This window comes from Myotis myotis, unplaced genomic scaffold, assembly GCF_014108235.1.
Source record: "Myotis myotis isolate mMyoMyo1 unplaced genomic scaffold, mMyoMyo1.p scaffold_m19_p_19, whole genome shotgun sequence".
Lineage (NCBI taxonomy): Eukaryota > Metazoa > Chordata > Mammalia > Chiroptera > Vespertilionidae > Myotis > Myotis myotis.
Window position 1 is genome coordinate 31,132,349 of NW_023416323.1, and position 20,666 is coordinate 31,153,014.

The 20,666-nt window shown below is 40.0% G+C and overlaps 1 protein-coding gene and 1 pseudogene across 1 annotated transcript in view; both read right to left on the reverse strand.

Annotated features, from left to right (window-relative positions):
- Positions 1-20,341, reverse strand: part of LRRC36 (leucine rich repeat containing 36) — a 28,824-nt gene extending 8,483 nt beyond the window's left edge. Inside the window, exons 1-6 of the mRNA XM_036346999.1 lie at positions 20,217-20,341; positions 15,030-15,118; positions 11,325-11,452; positions 9,577-9,628; positions 5,024-5,464; positions 2,249-2,538 (exon numbers count right to left, since the gene is read on the reverse strand). Of these exons, the coding sequence (XP_036202892.1) occupies positions 2,249-2,538; positions 5,024-5,464; positions 9,577-9,628; positions 11,325-11,452; positions 15,030-15,118; positions 20,217-20,341 (1,125 nt within the window). The remainder of the gene's footprint in view (positions 1-2,248; positions 2,539-5,023; positions 5,465-9,576; positions 9,629-11,324; positions 11,453-15,029; positions 15,119-20,216) is intronic.
- On the reverse strand, positions 15,407-15,508 carry LOC118674886 (annotated as a pseudogene).
- Positions 20,342-20,666: the final 325 nt, after the last annotated feature.

Genomic DNA, 20,666 nt, shown 5'->3' on the forward strand with positions numbered 1-20,666 from the left:
CTCATGCACTTCAAGAAAGGTGATATATATTAAAAACAGCCAAATTAGCCCTAGCCGGTTTGGTTCAGTGGGTAGAGTGGCGGCCTGCAGACTGAAGGGTCCCGGGTTCGGTTCTGGTCAAGGGCACTGTGCGTATCTCGGTTGCAGGCTCCTCCCTATCCTGGGCCCTAGTCGGGGCTCATGCAGGAGCAACCAATCGATGTGTTTCTCTCACATCGATGTTTCTCTCTGTCTTTTCCTCTCTCTTCCACTCTCCCTAAAAATCAATGGAAAAATATCCTTGGCGAGGATTAACAAAAACAAAACAAAAAACAGCCAAATTATTTCTCAATCTTTGGCTCTTTGGATATAAAAAGTTATAGGTGATTAATTAGCTGATGCTGTTATACCCACCAACTGTGAAGCAGAACACCAAAGACAGTGATATTTTTAATGTGAGTTACACATGTGGCCTAACTCATCAAAAGTGAACATTTATTGCCCTTGGTTTTATGTATTGATAATTGTGTGTATATCATGTGACAACTTGGAAACATATATGCTTTTATAGATTTTCTTTCATTTATCACAATGTGGTGAGAGTTGGGGATAATTTTTATAAACTTTGGAATAATTTTATTAATTTTTTTTTAATTTTTTTATTTTATTAATTTTTATGAGTCTTCATTTTCAGCAAATTATGGCTCATGGCTTTTAAAAATAAATTTTTATTTGCTTAAATTATTGTTAATAAATTATTATTATTATTAAAGTCAGTTGGTCAAAAATAAATTTTCTAATCGCAAATTCATGTTCAGTTTAATTTTGCGTATCATGGAATTACTTTTAATAACTTTTTAAATGTTCTTTCAGCAATTTTCTGATTTATACTTTTCTAGAAACTGAACAGTATATTTCTTTTATATTTACATCCAAGTTGCTCTTTTACAGATCTTCATAAAAATAAAAATAGTATCTAACAAAAAAAAGGAATGAGTTTTTAAGATTATCCAGGAAAGTGCACTGAGATTTTAATTGCTATTTTAACAATATATATGGAGTAGAGGTGAAAAAATTTCCTAGAACATGTCTTATTAATACAGCATCCCAAATATTCTAAGTGTTCCTGTACCTTCTTGAACCTAAATACATTAACACACAGTGCTGTCTGGAAAAATAGTGACTGAAAATGGGACAAATGGACCAGAAAGCGAAGAAAGTATTACGAGACTGCCCCCTTTGGTATACAAAAATTACAGCCACCTCTGAAGTTTTGAAAATGGAATAGAAAGTATTTAAAGAGTAAAAAAAAAAAAAAAAAAAAAAATCAAACTTGTAAACCCATGTCAATGTTCAAAAAGATTTCCCACAACTGAAAACAAAGTGACTAGAAATAGTCACTGCTTCCTTATAGACAGCAAATGATTAAATAACAAATGATTCATATGACAAAGGATCATAGGTTCCAGGAAAGAAAGGGCCATGAGAGCTGAGGTTTCTGTAAATAAAGAGAAAAAGGCTTCATAATGGAAGTGGGGCCTGGAGAAAAATTAAAACTCAAACAGATGAGAGTACAAGGCATTCTTTATAGACAATGCATGCAAAGGCAGTGACAAAACTTAGTTACCTAAAAAAACCTGAAAAACAATGACATTCCATAGTATACTGCTATCATACTATAACTTTATAAAATTAATTATATTGTATATGTGGGAATGGTTATTGATTTGTTGTTCATTCTCTGAACCATTCTCAGCTAAAAATACCTTGGATAATCTAATTCATTTTCTAGCTGCTGCTACTTTGGGGAACAAATGGAATAATTCTACTTTCTAGACAGAAAAGTAATGCTTTTAGAAGAAACATTTCAAGCAAGTTGCTTGTGGCCAAAGCAAATGTATAAACATGATAAACAACAAGGCCACAGGGATCACTCTTCAGGCAACCCTGAGCCCCAAGCAACTTTTGCATTCCTTCCTTGGGTAAACTCTGTCTGCCACTTATTATTATCGAAGTACTTCCCCACAATGTTTATGCTCTGGCAGTAGATTCTCCCTGTGACAACAATTAAGCAATGTGGCAGAAGGGGAAGGACTTTCCCAAGGGCAGAATCCCAGGCTTTGGCCTGGCAGTATTAACTACTGGCCTCTGAAAATCCCTTTGAGTTTCTAGCACTCTTGGTCAGCACCACCCCCACCCCAAAAAGAACCCTATTCTGGTCTTACATCTGAGGTGTTTCATTCATAAGCACAAACAAGCCAACACTTGCCTCGCTGCCTGCAGCATCTCTGAAACCATGCTTTGGATTCAGTGTGGCAAAGATATTGTCCTTCCGTTTGAATCCTCTCTTCGATGGGCTTAGTGACCTCTTGGTCAAACTCTCTCTGTTTTCTGAAGTCCCAGTAGGCAACAGCAGTGTGCGTAGAGAGTCTCCCAGGACGGCGTTGTTTGGGAAATGACCATGTGCTGGGGTCAAATCCCCAAGGCCGGTGGATAATTGTTGCTCTACATTGACCAGCAGAGCGGGGTCACTGTTGAAATGGGTTGTGGCATACAGATCTGTGAAAGGAACAGGCTGGGAGATGAATCTGCTCTTCAACTCTCCCTTGTGTCACTTCCATCCTTACCCCACACAGAGTCCAAAAGTCATAATCTCCCTAGTATATATCCTCAACTCTCTGGACTCTTTTGTCTTCCACCCGTCAAAACCCCAACTTGGTTAAATCCAACTGCCCACACACTCCAGGCCTACACCAGAGCAGTGAGAAGTAGCTGGAGAACATGCATTTCTTCTCACCGTCTTCACTTTACACACATGACCGCTATTGTAACTGGGCTCTTGTATTGCCTGGCTGTCCTAATACATTACTTTAGTCAATTTACTTTTCTCTTCTCTTCTCTGAGATGACCGTTTCACATCTCTCTTTTCCTGAAACTTTGAACAACTTATCTTCCCTCCTCACTCTCAGGTACTAATCTCTTTATTTCCCTGAGAAAAACAGAGGCAATCAAAGGAAACATCTATGTGATTCCACCACCAAATCTATGTATTTATGTATTTTTTGTATAAATTCTCTGAATTCCTTCTTGTTATAATTGGTGTACTGTCTGTGTTTCATCTAAGGCCAACTTCTCCACTAGTGGACAGGATTCCATCTCCTCCTCTTGACTACCTAAGGATTTGTCTTGTACTTTTCCCTTTTTACTCCTGCATCATCAATTTTCCCTCTACTGGATCATCTCCATCACGATTTCCTTAATCCCATCCCCCCTCCAGCTATAGTTCCATTTCTCTGCTTCCCTTCACTGAAAAACTCCTTGAAAGGGTTGTATATATTTGGTAACTCTATTTCCTCTCTTCTAATTCTTTCTTGAATTCACGTTAGTGAGGCTTTTATTAACCACGAGTCTCCTGAAGCTGCTCACTAATGCATTGCCAAATGCTATAGTCACTTCTCACTCCCTATTAAAAACATCTGACACAATATGTTGATCACTCCCTCCCTCCTCCTTGAAATATATTCTTCACTTGGCTTCCCGGAGACCACTCCCTCTCAGCTTTTTTCTCCTACCTCATTGGCTGCTTCTTTCTTGCTCTCTGTGCTGGTGTCTCTCCATCTGCTGGATTTCTAATTGTTAGAGGGCTCAGGGTTTGTCCTCAGATCTCTTGTCTACATTCACTCCTTAGGTGAGATCCTATCCAGTCTCAGTTTTAATGCCATCCATACACTTTTGGTTCCCTGAACACAAAACTAATGTCTAATTATCTAACTGGCATCTCTGAAAAGTTTTAACAGGCACCTCAGATTTAAGATGTCTAAGATAGCATTCTTGATATCTACCCTAAAACCTATTTGTCCCACTCTTTTCCATCTTAGCAAATGATAACTTCATTCTTCCAGTTATTCAGACTCAAAAGAGGGAGTCATCCTTGACCTCATTTCTCTCAATCCATCAACAAATAATGGGATGTTGTCTTCAAAATATATTCAGAATCAATACCACGTCGACCACTAGATAACCTCTTAAATGTTTTTCTAAGTTTCTACCATTGCTCCCATTTTCTATTCTTAACCCAGAAGCCACAGTAAGTGTTAAGTTAGATCATGTCACTCCTTTACTACAAACTCTCCAATGTCGTCTCATCTCACCCAGAATAACGGTCAGACTGCTTGTTTCCTCTTTACACTTCACCTCGCTAACATTGCTGCAGCCATACTGGCCTCCTTGTGGTTCCTTAAACATACTAAGCATGTTCCAGCCTCAGAGACTTTGCACTTACTATTTCCACTGTCTAGAAAGTTCTTCCCCAATTATCCTCATGGCTTATACTCTCATTTCATTCAAGTCTCTGCTTTTATTATATTTCATTGGAGAAACTTCCCCTGATCGTTCTGTCTAAAACATCATCTCCCCCTTATTACACTCTATACCCTTATCTTATTTTTCTTCATAGCACTTATCATAACCTGACATACATTTATATGCTAACTTGTTTATCATCTGTCTTACCCTCTTTAGAATAGAAGGTCCATGAAAGTAGAGACTTTTTTATTATTATGGTAAAATATACATAGAACTTTATTTTTATTTGCTACTTTATCTGCAGAGCTATAACATTATCTGGCATATAGTAGGTATTTAATAATTTTTGTATACTTAATAAATAACTAAAGAGGGTACCTCTGTCACTTACCAAAAACTAGATTTTTCTGAAAAAGTTACCAGAATAGAAGTGATCTGTGGCCAGAGAAGACTAGATACTACTAGAAATATGTCTTGGGTTGCTATTTAACTAAAATAACATATATGAAACTCATATGTCTACATATATTTCTATAATATATCTCACATTTCTCTAATATATCTACCACATTAAACTCATACTCTACAGATTTCTGGAGGTTCCATGGACCACTGGCAACTCCGAACACAATTTAAGTAATGCTAATGCAATTTAAGAAATGTGAATTCCAAAATTTCCAGTTAAACCCTTCATTTTCATGTCCATGAAAAGGCCTAAAAACTGACAGGAAGCTATTACCTGAACTAAGCTTCAAAAGCCTTCCAGTGCTGGAGTCAGGGTTTGACAGAGGAGTCAGTAAGTCTCCACAGGAATGGGATGTGGTAGCCTTCATGTCATTTGAAGGCTTTATGTTATATTCACGGTAGTTCTTGCTTCTCTGAGGCCTTTTACCAAGACTTCCATGCAGGGATAGAGTGTGAGAATAATGACTATCATAATTGTCTAGACCAATATCTGAAGGTAACTGATAGGGATGGATCTGGCTAGAATCACCGACATCCAAGCGTTTACCCAATAAGGCATCATGGGTAAGCTGATAAGCATCAGGTTTTGGTAGCATGTCCTTTTCTGGAGAAGAACCTGAAGATTTATTGTCCACAAAAGATATTCGGTACCCTTCTTTAGCCATCTTCTCTGGGGATCGGACTGTGGACTGGCGAGGTGAGTAGTGTCTGAATTCTAACCACCACCAAGGAAAATAAAAGGAACAAAATACAATGAGAACTCTTCTTGGCCCAGTTAGGATACCTCACTACACTGGACATATCTCTCTCTACCAGAAAAATTTCTCAGGAAGAGAAATTTCATGTCAACTTAATCGCCTAGGAATTTCCTCCTGAAACTGTAGTGTCAATTTTCTAGACACTATCCTATAAAAGCCTAATATGCTAAGTGTCCAGTCAACTGGTCGGCCATTCAACCAATCAAAGCGTAATATGCTAATGATATGCTAAGGCCACTCAACCACTCGCTATGACATGCACTGATCATCAGGGGGCAGATGCTGATCGGGACTGAGCAAGACAGGCTGGACACGCCTTGGGGCCCTCCCGCAGTCCCTCCCCTGCGGTCCCTCCCCAGCTGGCCAACCTCCCGCATTCTTCCCCGGCCCCGATCATGCACCAGTGGGGTCCCTTGGCCTGGCCTGCACCCTCTCGCAATCTGTGACCCAGCCGATTTGAAAAAGAACCAAATCAAATTTATAGAACTGAAAACTAAAACAACTGAAATTAAGAATGTATCAAACAGCAGATTAGACATAGATGAAGAGAATGTTAGTGAACTTAAAGATAGCTCAGGAGTTATCCAGAATTAAGAAACCAGACAAAAAATGATGAAAGAGTAAGAAACAAAGAAGACAAAGTCAATAATTTCTGACATATATTTATTTAATCAAGAGTCCCAGAAAGATTAGAAAATATTGGACACAGAATATTTGAAACATTTTCCAGAACTAATAAGACACAATTCACTGATTCAAGTGTAATAAATATAGAACAGGATAATAAGAAATCCACATGACATAGTAAAACTACAGAAAACCAAAGACAAACAGAAAATCTTAAAAGCAGCCAAAGGAAAAAAAAGAGATTATCTTTGCAGGAGTTACAGACTTCCAGCTGACTCCTCAAAAGCAACCACAAAAGATGGAATATAGTCGAACCATCCATATTCTGCCAACCTAGAAATTTATACCCCGCAAAAATACTCTTTAATAATGATGATGATGATGAGCCTGGCTTACGTGGCTCAGTGGTTGAGAGAAATCCTATGAACCAGGAGGTCACGATTTGATTCCTGGTCAGGGCACATGCCTGGGCTGCAGGCTTGATCCCTAGTATGGGGCATGCAGAAGGCAGCTGATCAATGATTCTTTCTCATCATTAATGTTTTTCTTCCTTTCTCCTTCTCCCTTCCTCTCTCTGAAATAAAAAAAAAATATTTAAAAGATAATACTGATGATGAAGCCCTAACCAGTGTGGCTCAGTTGGTTGAGCATCATCCCATGCACTGGTTTGATTCCAAGTTGTGGGTTTGATCCTCAGTTGGGGTGCGTGTAGGAGGAGGCCAATTAATGTTTATCATATCAATGTTTCTCTCTCTCCCTTCTTCTCTCTCTAAAAAATAAATAAAAACTTATTTTTAAAAATAATGATGATGAAATAGAGGCAATTTCAGACAAAAACTGAAAGAGTTCATCATTAGTAGACCCAAAGGAAATTCTAAAAGATGTACTATAAGCTAGAAGAAAATGGTCTTGGGGAAGAGAAATCTGAGATAAAAAAAGAAATGGGGAGAAACCAAGATGGCGGCATAGGTTAACGCCGGAGATTGCTGCCTCGAAAAACCACTTCAGAGATATAACTAAAGGACAGAACGGACATCATCCAGAACCACAGGAAGGCTGGCTGAGTGGAAATTCTACAACTAGGAGGAAAGAGAATATCATACCCAGACTCAGAGGAGGCGCAGTGCTGAAGTGAAATACTCAGGTGCAGAGTGTGCGCGCGGAGCGGGCTGGCGGCGGAGGGCGAGGTTGTTGTTTTCAATCGGGAGGGAGTTTCAGACTCTGAGCTCCAGATCCGGGCGAGTCTTTAGGGACCCAGACTCAAACGGGAGAAGCGGGACTGTCTGGCTTCGGTAGGAACTCGAAGGCAGCTTTCTCTCCGAGGTTTGCAGCGGTTGCTGGGACTCTGAGAGGCAGAGCCTCTGCGGACTGCACTGAGAGCAGCCATAACTGCTTGTTCCGCCCGCCTTGTAGATCCCCAGGGACCTGGCCCGCCCATGCCCTGCACAGAGCTATTTGCCAGATAGCCTCAGGCAAAGGCTAGATTAGCACCGCCCTAGAGATCCAGCACAGAAGCTCTCCCACTGCAGACACAGCTGACTCTCATAGCCAGTTAGCCTGGAGGTCAAATCACCCCTGGTATTGCCGACAATCAAGGCTTAACTACAACAAGACTGCCCACAAAGACCACTAGGGGGTGCACCAAGAAAAGATAAAAAAATGCGGAGACAAAGAAACAGGACGCAAATGTCAGAAATGGAAGATATAGAGCTCAAAACCACACTTTTAAGGTCTCTCAAGAACTGTCTAGAAGCTGCCGATAAACGTAGTAAGGCCCTCGAAAAGACTGGTGAGACCGCTGATAAATGTAGTGAGATCCTCAAGAAATCTAATGAGACACTCGATGTTGTGATAAAGAACCAACTAGAAATTAAGCATACACTGACTGAAATAAAGAATATTATACAGACACCCAACAGCAGACCAGAGGAGCGCAAGAATCAAGTCAAAGATTTGAAATGCGAAGAAGCAGAAAACACCCAACCGGAAAACCAAAATGAAAAAAGAATCCGAAAATACGAAGATAGTGTAAGGAGCCTCTGGGACAACTTCAAGCGTACCAACATCAGAATTATAGGGGTGCCAGAAGAAGAGAGAGAGCAAGATATTGAAAACCTATTTGAAGAAATAATGACAGAAAATTTCCCCCACCTGGTGAAAGAAATAGACTTACAGGTCCAGGAAGCGCAGAGAACCCCAAACAAAAGGAATCCAAAGAGGACCACATCAAGACACATCATAATTAAAATGCCAAGAGCAAAAGACAAAGAGAGAATCCTAAAAGCAGCAAGAGAAAGAAACCCAGTTACCTACAAGGGAATACCCATACGACTGTCAGCTGATTTCTCAACAGAAACTTTGCAGGCCAGGAGGGAGTGGCAAGAAATATTCAAAGTGATGAATACCAAGAACCTTCAGCCAAGATTACTTTATCCAGCAAAGCTATCATTCAGAACTGAAGGTCAGATAAAGAGCTTCACAGATAAGGAAAAGCTAAAGGAGTTCATCACCACCAAACCAGTATTATATGAAATGCTGAAAGGTATCCTTTAAGAAGAGGAAGAAGAAGAAAAAGGTAAAGATACATATTATGAACAACAAATATGCATCTATCAACAAGTGAATCTAAGAATCAAGTGAATAAATAATCTGGTGATCATAATAGAATCAGGGACATAGAAAGGGAATGGACTGACTATTCTTGGGGGGGAAAGGGGTGTGGGAGATGCAGGAAGAGACTGGACAAAAATCGTGCACCTATGGATGAGGACAGTGGGTGGGGAGTGAGGGCGGAGGGTGGGGCGGGAACTGGGAGGAGGGGAGTTATGGAGGGGAAAAAGAGGAACAAATGTAATAACCTGAACAATAAAGATTTAATTAAAAAAAAAAGAAATGAATGGCAAATAAAGTGGATAAATTTAAATGAACATTGTATAAAAAATATCTTGTGGGTTTTAAAAAATAGAATTAAAATCTATAATAGTATATATAAATCAGGAGGGATTAAAAGGAGTAAAGTACTTTAAGGTATTCAAATTATCCGAGAGAAAAATTAAGTATTGATTCATTTTAAAATTGTGTAAGTTAAGAACACATATTGTAGTTTTGGAAATAATGCTATAAGTATAGAAACAGTGTATAACTTACAAACTAGTAGAGGGGTAAAATAGACGAATAAAAACATAATAAATCCAAAAGATGGCAAGAAAGGTAAGAAAAAGAAACAAATAGTCAACTAATACAAAAAGTCAAGAACAAAGGAAGTCAAAATACCCATTTTTCAACCAGAAATGCTTTACAGGGCAGCCTCTCACAAAAGCAGAAAACAGTCTGTTGACCACAAAGGGCCCCAGGGCTGAGACATCTCCTTCTCCCAAATCCCATCACATCTAGATCTCTCTGATTAGTATGGCGAAAAATACTCAGTGAGCAAAATATTTACCATCTTCCTGATGATTATCAGTTGGCATCTCCCTTCTTCCCACTTCTTGCATCTAAAAAGTTTGAAAGTTTAAGAGAAGGTGAGTTTACTACACCAGGCATTCAGAATATTTTTCTATTAGTGATCAAGACCATCCTCGCAGACTAGGGAAAGAGGCCTTCAAGCAAAGGTCCAGGTTTAAGCCTATTTTAAAACTGCCACAATGCCCTGCTGGTGTGGCTCAGGGGTTGAGTGTTGACCTATGAACCAGGAGATCACAGTTCGATTCCTGGTCAGGACGCAGGCCCAGGATGTGGGCTGGATCCCCAGTGGGGGGCATGCAGGAGGCAGCCAGTCCATGATTCTCTCTCATCATTGATGTTTCTACCTCTCTCTCCCTCTCCCTTCCTCTCTGATATCAATACAAATATATATTTTAAAAAATAAATAAAAATGCCACAATACAAAGATGTTCCAGAGTTGCTTTGGAGTAGGTAAGGAGACTCCTTGAAAATACAAAATATCTTTATATAGTAAAAGCCATACCCGTGAAATACTATTTATTTTCCTTCTTAGATAACACAGCGTAGAAGTTAGATGGTGCCACCCTTTCCACCTTTATTTTTTTCTTTTTGAGGAACTCCCACACTTATTTTTACCTTCTGGTAAAGCTGAGTATTGACCACAGGAGCTACTGGGAGTTTTAATAGGCTGAACATTAAACTGAAGCATAATTAAGCAAGGATGATACAAAATAGGAAGCCATCTGGGGTTTGCTTTTTCAAAACTCATCTTAAAGTATTTAGTATATATTTGGTAGTTATGCAAAGAAAGAAATCCCACTTCCTATTTCTTAAATGAAAAAGGATACACAGCAAGCTATTCAATTTCCTTTTTTCTTTCACTTCAAGAAGTAATTTTTTTAAAATTGGGTATGTTAACCTAAAAAGAGCTATTTAACTTCAACTGTAGATTGGAGTATCCATTGTTTCCATTTCCTTTAAATCAATACTAAGATACTAAAAATGGTAACTGAGATAGTTCCTAAGTCACCCAAGTGGAATTCCCCAAAACAAAGAAACCAACTAAATGCTAATCTGTCTTTTTATAAGATGAAGTTATATACTCAAACTAAAAAAATATTACTAACTTTTTACTAGTTCAGTACTGATTACCCAAATTGTGGATTAATCAGAGCCTTTGCTTCTTTTTCCCCCTCCTTCTGGCTACTTGCAGCAATTTCATTGCTCATAATATATTTAAAAAATATAGACAAAAGGAGAAGTTGAATGTAAGGAAGTCAATTCTGCATTATATTGACTCTTATAAATAAGTCTTACATAATGGTTGTATTCTCTCTCCCACCAATGTTTTTCACTACAAACTTATTTTAAAAATTTCCCCCATCTTGTATGATCTCTACCTTTCCGTTGCCCACAACTTCTATGCCATATTTTTTTAAATATTTTTTTTATTGATTTTAGAAAGGAAGGGAGAAGGAGAGATAGAAACATCAATGATGAGAATCGCTGATTGGCCTGCAAGCCCCCCACTGGGGGCTGAGCCCACAACCCGGGGACTGGGAAAGGGGAAATTAAAATTAATGCAGAAGGTCCTCTGTATCCTGTCCTGGCTTTTCCTGTTTAAGGGTCTAAAATGCCCTGATCAAACAAGTCTTATTAGATCTTCAGAAATAATTGAGAATCCACTGAATTACTAGTACTTATCACTGACTAGTCAATGCATCAGCAGGAAAGTGAATACGTTACCTGTGTCCCCAGTGGGAAAGTGTCTGATTTCTGATCTGGGATACTGTTGCTTTGGGTTGCAGAAGTGCTTGTGAGGGAATCCTTTATTTCCCGGTTGGGGAAGGGAATAAACAGTCCTTTGTTTGAGTCTGTGTTAAAAGAAAAGGCATACAATGGAGCACTGACCAGATGTCAAAGGCAACATATCTGTGGAAAGATACTAGGAGGGAAGTCACAAGATTGAGAGCTAGTTCTGGTGACACTACTTGGAAACCATGTGTAAATGGGCAAATTGCTTAACCTCTCTGAATCTGTCACCTCACTTATAAAACATTATGATAAAAACCTAACCTGCCTATCTCTTAGAGCAGCAGTTCTCAACCTGTGGGTCTCGACCCCTTTGGCGGTCGAACAACCCTTTCACAGGGGTCGCCTAAGACCATCCTGCATATCAGATTCATAACAGTAGCAACATTACAGTTATGAAGTAGCAATGAAAATAATTTTATGGTTGGGTCACAACATGAGGAACTGTATTTAAAGGGCCAGAAGGTGAGAACCACTGTCTTAGGGTGAGGTGAAGCTAAAACAAGATAATGGGTATGAAATAGCTTCATAAATTATGAAAGGCTCAATAGAAATTAAGAAGGCAAATGTTATACACATTTCCTAGTGAATAAATAAACAAATTGGACTTCATTAAAAATGTTATACATCTAAAAACAATATCCACAGAGTAAAAAGTTATTTTCTATTTCCAGAAGATAAGTTATGTGGATTTATGAAAAAAGGAAAAAAAAATTTTTTTTTTTGGTTGAGCAATTTTAAAAGTTTCACTCAAGGGATGGACTTTGAGTTGGGTCATAAAGAAAGAGTAGGATTTTTTTAAAAATATTTTTTATTGATTTCAGAGAGGAAGGGAAAGGGAGAAAGAGATAGAAACATCAATGATGAGAGAGACCATTGATTGGCTGCCTCCTGCATGTCCCACACTGGGGATAGAGCCTGTAGCCAGGGCATGTGCCCTGACCAGGAATCAAACTGTGACGCTCAACCACCAAACCATGCCAGCTGGGTGAAAGGGTAGGATTTTGATTAAAACATTCCAAGCAGAAGGGACAGCATTAGTTCAGGGGCAGAGGAGGGAGAAAGGAAGAACTATTTGAGGAAGAGGGAGTGGTTTGGTTTGATTGAAGGATTGGACATTGCAATTGAGAAATAGATAAGTTTACAGGTTAGGCCAAAGAGACAAACTGCAGCCAGAGTTTAGGGGAAGGCTTGTATGTCAGACTAATGAGTCTTAATTTAGTAGGTGAGTGGGAGCCATGGAAGTTTTTGAGCAGGAAGTATGAGTATCACAGCTGAGTTTTAAGAGAATTAATCTGACAGGATTGTACAAAATACACTGAAGGAAGAAGAGACAGGGAGGCAGCACGGTGTAATGGTTAAGGGGACTTTGATGACAGATCAACCAGAGTTTGCATCTCAGCTCTGCCACTTAGTGTAAAACTAGAGCAAGTTATTGCACCTCTTTGGTTCTCAGTTTCCTCATCTGTAAAACAAGGATAATTATAACCATCTTCAAGGTTATTGTGAGGATTAAATGAGATAATGCACAGGGCCTGGCCCAGCATTTGCACTCAGTAAATGACAGCTACTAAGCTTACTTGCTAAGAAACTATTAAAAAAAGGAAAGGAAGGATTGTCAATGGTGGATCATGAGTATGGACATTCAGCTGGGCTTTAGGGAAGAAAGCAACATCAACTGCTAAGGTGCTGAGCCCGAGTAATGGGAAAGTGGTGGTAACAGTTGGAGGAAAGGGGTTCATTTGTGTGGGTTTGTTTTTAACATGTTTAAATTGAGGGACTGGAAAGTTATCCAATGGTGATTCTAAGTATATATTACTATTTGGTCAACAGAAATGGGGGACTGGTGCACAGAGAGACTGATACAGTTTGTCAAAATTAGACCAATATATTTAAGAGTCATCTACAGGGAGGAAATAAAGCAAACTGTGGGAATAGATCAGATCTATAAGGGCAAAAAACAGAGAAAGAAGAGAGTTTAAAGGCAGTCTAGATATGCTTATTTTAGAAGTATGGGGAAAGGGAGAGGAACCTTCGAAAGAGACAAAGGTTATGTGGTTAGAAGAGTCAGATGAGGATCCAAGATAGTGGAGTTTCCCTCCCTTGTCTAAATGGTTGATGGGAAAGGACTGTTTTGAACAACTGAGCTAGTGAGAGCTATTCTTCAAAAAGTTTTCTCCTAGCCTGTGGCAGGACCATTAACATGGCATAACCACATTAGTCATATTGAATTACCAACAGTGCTTACAGGCAAAACTCTCCCGGGATCTAGTACAAACATAATTTTCAGTGGAAGCAAAGCTCCTACTGCTTCAAAATAACAAAATTAATTTTATTTTTTTAAAAAATCCAGGCAACAGCTGGAGTTTCTAAGAACCTTTAGAAATGGGCCCTGTGTCTAGTAAAGCAGTTTGTTCTCAGCAGAGATTGTACACTATAAAACATTTTAATTCATGGAGTGAATCTTTGTGTGTGCTGATGTAATATGACATAGGTGAAATTTAATTCAGCTCATATGAAAAGACCAATTATGCTTCAATGTATCTTTGTCTTTCTGGAAATGGATATATAAACACTTTCACCTAAAAAAATGACAGGAAGGTAGTATACCAAATTAACTGGGATTCTCTTTAGGGAAAAGGTTTTTAAGTGATTATAATATTATACTTCATGCTTTTCAATATTTTTCAAAATTATTACAATATAATCAATTCTGAAATATTTAAAATGCTATTTAAAATGAAATAAAGAAATGCATGGTCCATGAGCTACATGCATTGAGACTTCCAAGAAAGGAAAATAAAAATCATACCTATGACTTATTTTACCATTAAATACTATAAAAATGACTCATCAGTAAATGTCAACATGAATAGATAAGTCAGGAAAACAAAAGACTATATGTTATAAACCCTTAATACCTAAACTACACAGTCAATCTACTAAAGTTATTGCTGGAACTTTAGGATTGATTTTTAGAGTTTGTATATAATTCAATAGATCCTTCAGAGGGAGAGAGGCCTCAACACAGAAGAAAGCTTTCTCAAGTAAAAGGTCATCTGATAAGTGCCAGGTTAATCCACAAGGATCCATTGCATGCAATTTCTCCAGTGGAAAGCTTTCTCCTATCCTGTGGCACTATCATTAATGTGGCATAACCACTTTAGTCATATTAGATTACCAACAGTGCTTACAGGGAACACTCCCAGCACAAAACACAGGAGCTTCTGCAGCTGCAAAGGTTCAAGGTGGAAAAGCCCAGAAGGCCCAGAGTGTGAGCTGCATTGATACAGATGAGTCACAAGTCTCTGGCTAATGAATCAATCACCTTGGCAATGCCAAGGGCCCATGGGGTCTGGCAATGCAATTTTTAGGATGTACTAATGATGTAAAGTGATATAAATGAAATTGAACTCTGAGTGCAGCTTGTGCTTTGATGGCTTCTAGCTTAGGCCTGCTCAATAAATAGGGTCCTTCTGGCAGGGAGAGGAAGAAGGAAAAACAGCCAGTAAATCTTGTGTTTGCTTCAAATCTATGTTATTTCTCAACTGTTTTGTCTTCATTCTACCCAAGATTGGCCACAAATGCCGAAACAACTAATGTTTTAATCATTTGTGATGAGAGAGAGAGAAAGCTTACCAGTTTCAATCCTGTTATCAACATCAGCACTGACTTTTGATGCAGAGCTCTCATCTGTCACACAGTTTTTCATGGTCTTCTCCCTAGAGCTGCCGTGTAGAATAATTTATTTAAAACTCAAAAGGTTTCTGAGATCACCAATAAATGCTATTTAGAAAATACTTATTCATGGTGAGCTAATTTAAAAAAAATTTTTGTTGTTGTTAATCCTCACCCGAGGATGTTTTTCTATTAATTTTTAGAGAGAGTGGAAGGGAGGGGGAGAGACAGAGAGAAACATCAATTGGCCGCCTCCCATATGCGCCCTGACCAGGGCGAGGGATTGAGCCTGCAACCCAGGCATGTGCCCTTGACCAGAATTGAACCCGGGACCCTTCAGTCTGTGGGCCAAAACACTATCCACTGAGCCAGCGATCTCATTTTTAAACTGATAAGAACAGATACTACACTTGATCTTAGCCACAAGGCCGAGAATCAATGTGATCTCATTTTTAAATGCTGTAGAACATATTAATTTCACAAAATTTCAGTTAAAGCCATTTATTTATTTATTTTATTTATTTTTTATTTATTTATTTTTATTTTTTAAAAAAATATATTTTATTGATTTTTTACAGAGAGGAAGGGAGAGAGATAGATAGTTAGAAACATCGATGAGAGAGAAATATCGATCAGCTGCCTCCTGCACACCCCCCACTGGGGATGTGCCCGCAACCCAGGTACATGCCCTTGACCGGAATCGAACCCGGGACCTTTCGGTCCGCAGGCCGACGCTCTATCCACTGAGCCAAACCAGTTTCGGCAAAGCCATTTTTTAAAAGTCATATTTTTACTGGGAACATGATAGAGAAGGGCACTTATAGCTGAGCCTTTAAAGTATTAAAGCCAGAAAATTCAGAACTTAGGCATTCTGTCTTCTTGATACAGACTTAGGTCTGAATGCTTTTGAGGAAATAAGATATTTTCTTTGGAATTAAAAACTCAAAACACAGAAAGGAAGGTTTTGCTGCCAAGAATTATAATAGAGACAAACAGCCATTAATTAGAAAAACAGACATGAAAGGCAAGTAAGTATTAGCACTTTACTGATGTACTAAATTAAATTGTGAAGTACAGTAAGCAAACAACCTAAAGCCCGTGGTCTGCAAACTGCGGCTCGTGAGCCACATGCGGCTCTTTGGCCCCTTGAGTGTGGCTCTTCCACAAAATACCATGTGTGGGCGTGCATGTACAGTGTGATTGAAACTTTGTGGCCCATGCGCAGAAGTTGGTATTTTGTGGAAAAGCCGGTATTTTGTGGAAGAGCCACACTCAAGGGGCCAAAGAGCTGCATCTGGCTCACGAGCCGCAGTTTGCCGACCACTGACCTAGACTATGAGCCAAGCACTTTATACCCAACATTTCATTTAATCATAAAAGCTCTCCTATGATATGCTATCCCCATTATGGGTTCAGGGAACTGGGACTAAGAAAGGCTTAAAAAAATTTTTTTTCACCCAAGGTTGGAAAGCTTGTAAGATAATACTTAGTAATATTTTACCCCTGGTTTTGCAATCATTATATGGTAACTAAAAAGAAATATGATGGCACTAATTATTTGCCTTACTAGAAAGTTTATTCAGTTATACATTAATTCATCTCTGTATTTCTATAGGAAGCAGGGTACCCCAAGGCCTTTAAAATAGGAATTACTTTATAAAATACATATCCTATATAATAAAAGCCTAATATGCTAAGTGTCCAGTTGTCTGGTCATCCGTTCAACCAATCAAAGCATAATATGCTAATGATATGCTAAGGCTGCTCAACCGCTGTCTATGATGTGCACTGACCACTAGGGGGCAGAGCTCCAACCGGCAGGTTAGCTTGATGCTGGGGTCTGGCCAATCAGGACTGAGCGAGACAGGCTGGATATGCCCTGGAGCCCTCCTGCGGTCCCTCCCCAGCTGGCCAACCTCCTGCATCCTTCTCCAGCCCCGATCGTGCACCAGTGGGGTCCCTCGGCCTGGCCTGCACCCTCTCGCAATCCGGGACCCCTCAGGGGATGTCAGAGAGCCAGTTTCGGCCCAGTCCTGGAGGCCAGGCCCCACTGGTGCATGAATTCATGCACCGGGCCTCTAGTCTATCCTATCTAATAATAGACAAACATGATAATTAACCATACCTCCGCTACGCTTCCCATTGGCTAATCAGGGTGATATGTAAATTAACTGCCAACCAAGATGGCGGCCGGCAGCCACATAGCTGAAGTGAACATGAGGCTTGGTTGCCCCGGCGATGGAGGAAGCCAAGGTTCCCCCCATGCCACAGCCCGGCTCTGAGCCTGAAAGCAACAGCTCCGAAATGCAACTATGTTTTAATTATAGAAGCTAAACAAACCCCAGAAACCTGCTTTCAGCCAGCCGGCCTCGGAGCTGGAGCCGCAACAAAGTTTCAATTACAGAAGGTAAATAAATCCTAGAATAAAATAAAAAAAGGAGAGACTGAGAGCTTCAGTTGTAGGCTTGGCCCGCCTGAAAACAGCCCTCAGCCCCTCATCCAGGCTGGCCAGGCACCCCATTGGGAATGCCCACCCTGAAGCGGGTGCAGGCAGCCTGAAAACAGCCCTCAGCCCCTCATCCAGACTGGCCAGGCACCCCAGTGGGGACCCCCACCCTGAAGGGGGTGCGGGAAGCCTGAAAACAGCCCTCAGCCCCTCATCCAGGCTGGCCAGGCACCCCAGTGGGGACACCCACCCTGAAGGGGGTGTGGGCAGTCTGAAAATAGCTCTCAGCCCCTCATCCAGGCTGGCCAGGCACCCAAGCGGGATCCCCACCCTGATCCGGGACACCCTTCAGGGCAAACAGGCCAGCCCCGACCCGTGCACCAGGCCTCTATCCTATATAGTAAAAGAGTAATATGCAAACTGACCCTAACAGCAGAAAGACTGGGAATGACTGGTCACTATGACACACACTGACCACCAGGGGGCAGACGCTCAATGCAGGACCTGCCCTCTGGTGGTCAGTGAGCTCCCACATGGAGGAGCTCTGCTCAGCCACAAGCCAGGCTGATGGCTGCCAGTACAGCAGTGGTGGTGAGAGCCTCTCCTGCCTCCTCAGCAGTGTTAAGAATGTCCGACTGCAGCTTAGGTCTGCTCCCCACTGGCAAGTGGACATCCCCCGAGGGCTGCCGGCTGCCAGAGGAATGTCTGATTGCCAGCTTAGGCCCAATCCCCTGGGGAGCAGGCCTCAGCCAGCTGATGGTCATCCCCCGAGGGGTCCCAGACTGTGAGAGGGCACAGGCCGGGCTGAGGGACACCCCCCACCCCCACCCCAAGTGCACAAATTCTTGTGCACCGGGCTTCTAGTATATATATAAAAGGCTAATACGCAAAGTGTTCCCTCGGGAGTTCAACTAGGAGACAGATTGCTTGCTATGATGTGTGCTGACCACCAGGGGGCGTCACAGAATGAAGGAAGGCCGGCAGCCGGGGAAGGGAGGCCCCAGCAAGCAGCCAGAAGGCCCCAATTGGCCTTGATCGCCGGCCAGACCTAGGGGCCCTAACTGTGCATGAATTTTGTGCACTGGGCCTCTAGTGTACAAATAATTTTAAAAGAAACATTCCATTGCTTTCTACTAGAGGGTAAATTTTACTTGATATAAATTAACCTCAATAAACCTGATTTTAAAAATAAGGAACTAGCCCTGGCCAGTGTGGCTCAGTTGGTTGGAGGGTCATCCTATACACAAAAGGGTCACAGGTTTTATTTCTGGTCAGGGCACATACCTTGGTGGCAGGTTCAATTCTGGATTGGGGAATGTATGGGAGGCAACCCATATTGATGTTTCTCTCTCTCTCAAAATCAATAAAAACATATCCTCAGTGAGGATTAAAATAAAAATAGGAAATTTTTTTAAAAAGGGAAATACTATAAATTATATATATCTTATTAATTTTATTATTATGTAACATATACTATTATATATTATTATTTTATAAAAACACACACACATACATACACCTAAAACTAAAAGGATATTTATCATAATATAATTAGTGTTTATTTCTGAGTAGTGGGATTATGAGTTACCATTTTATTCTTTGTGTTTTTTGTGTACTTTCCAAATTTTCAATAATATGCATGCATTACTTTTATCTTCAAAAAAATACTAATAGATACATCTACATGTTCTACACGTTATTTATAGACACACAGATGTCTAGAAGGATATATATCAAACAATGCTAGTAGTTAACTCTTGGTAGCAGAACATGGGGTGATTTTGACCTTTCTTATTGTACTTTTCTGTATTATTTAAATTGTTTGTAATTAACTTCTATTTCTCAAAAATTGTAAAGCCTGCCCTACCCTGTTTGGCTCAGAGGTTACAGCGTTGGCCCACGGACTGAGGGGTTGAGGGTTCAATTCCAGTCAAGGGCAAGTACATCATACCTTGGTTGCAGGCTCAATTCCCAGCCCCGGCCAGGGCACATGTGGGAGGCAACCAATTGATTTGTCTCTCTCACATCAATATTTTTTTTCTCTCTGTCTCTCCCTAAAATTCAATGGGGGTGGGGGGGGGAGGAATATCCTCAGATGACTACTTACAAAAAAATAAAAATAATTGACAAGCCACTTTATAAAAAAGCATGGGCTTTGGGGCAGAAGATATGGTACTTTATTTTGATAGGCTTTTAGTAACAAAGAGTAGAAATTCAACCATTCGGCTACTTTAGAGCTTCAAAGTCTCTTTTCCTTTTGGTTTTGATGAGAAATGCTTCCCTTATTATCCTTTAACAAATTTATCTCTAACAACCCTGCCCATGGTAATGTAATGCTCCTAATTCAATAGAAAAATACCATGTAATGATCATTACTCTACCAAGAAAGGGTTTGCAAGCATTTGTGGGGATGGTAAGTTATCTCATAGTATCTCTATCTATAAGCTTTGAAAACAACTTCAGAGAATTTACAATTATATTCAAAGCAGACCCAATAGTTTAAGAAAGCAGAAATGTTCCCACTGAGGGTCAGATTCTCATTTCAGATAAATCTCATTATGTTAATAGATACTTTTATTCTTGATCTGAGGATACTTACAACGTAAGAAGATTTCTGCTAGAAAATGAAAGTTAAACAGGAATTCACTATTCCCTATGTCCAGAACTAAACTAAAAAAAATTTTTTTAAAGATTCTTCTTACCTTTTTTCCACCTCTAAAAGAAAGTTTTCACTGTTGCCCAGCTGACTAAAATGTAGCTTGGCAGCTTTTCTCTCACTTTCTCGTACGACTCGGTCATCTAGAGGCAAAAACCGTGATCTAAGCATGTTTCTTTTTTTGTAATATATAGTAATGAGTCAGAAAATCCTATTCAAAAAGTAAAAACTAAAGACCAGTCTCCTTTTGTTAGAGACAGGTCACAAAATAATGGTATTATGTTGTCACTGGGGCAAGTAGTAACTCAGGGAGACTGCATGGATACCATAGCAACAACTGCCACATAGGTGTAACTAGCCCTGCAGGAAAGTAGAGCTTGGGACACAAACAGCCCAAATGGCCCAATCTTGAAGCTGAAAGTTACACCATTTATGAAAGACTTCACTTAGTTTCCCTATAATAACTTTCCCAGGAACATGTGGAATCAAATTTTAT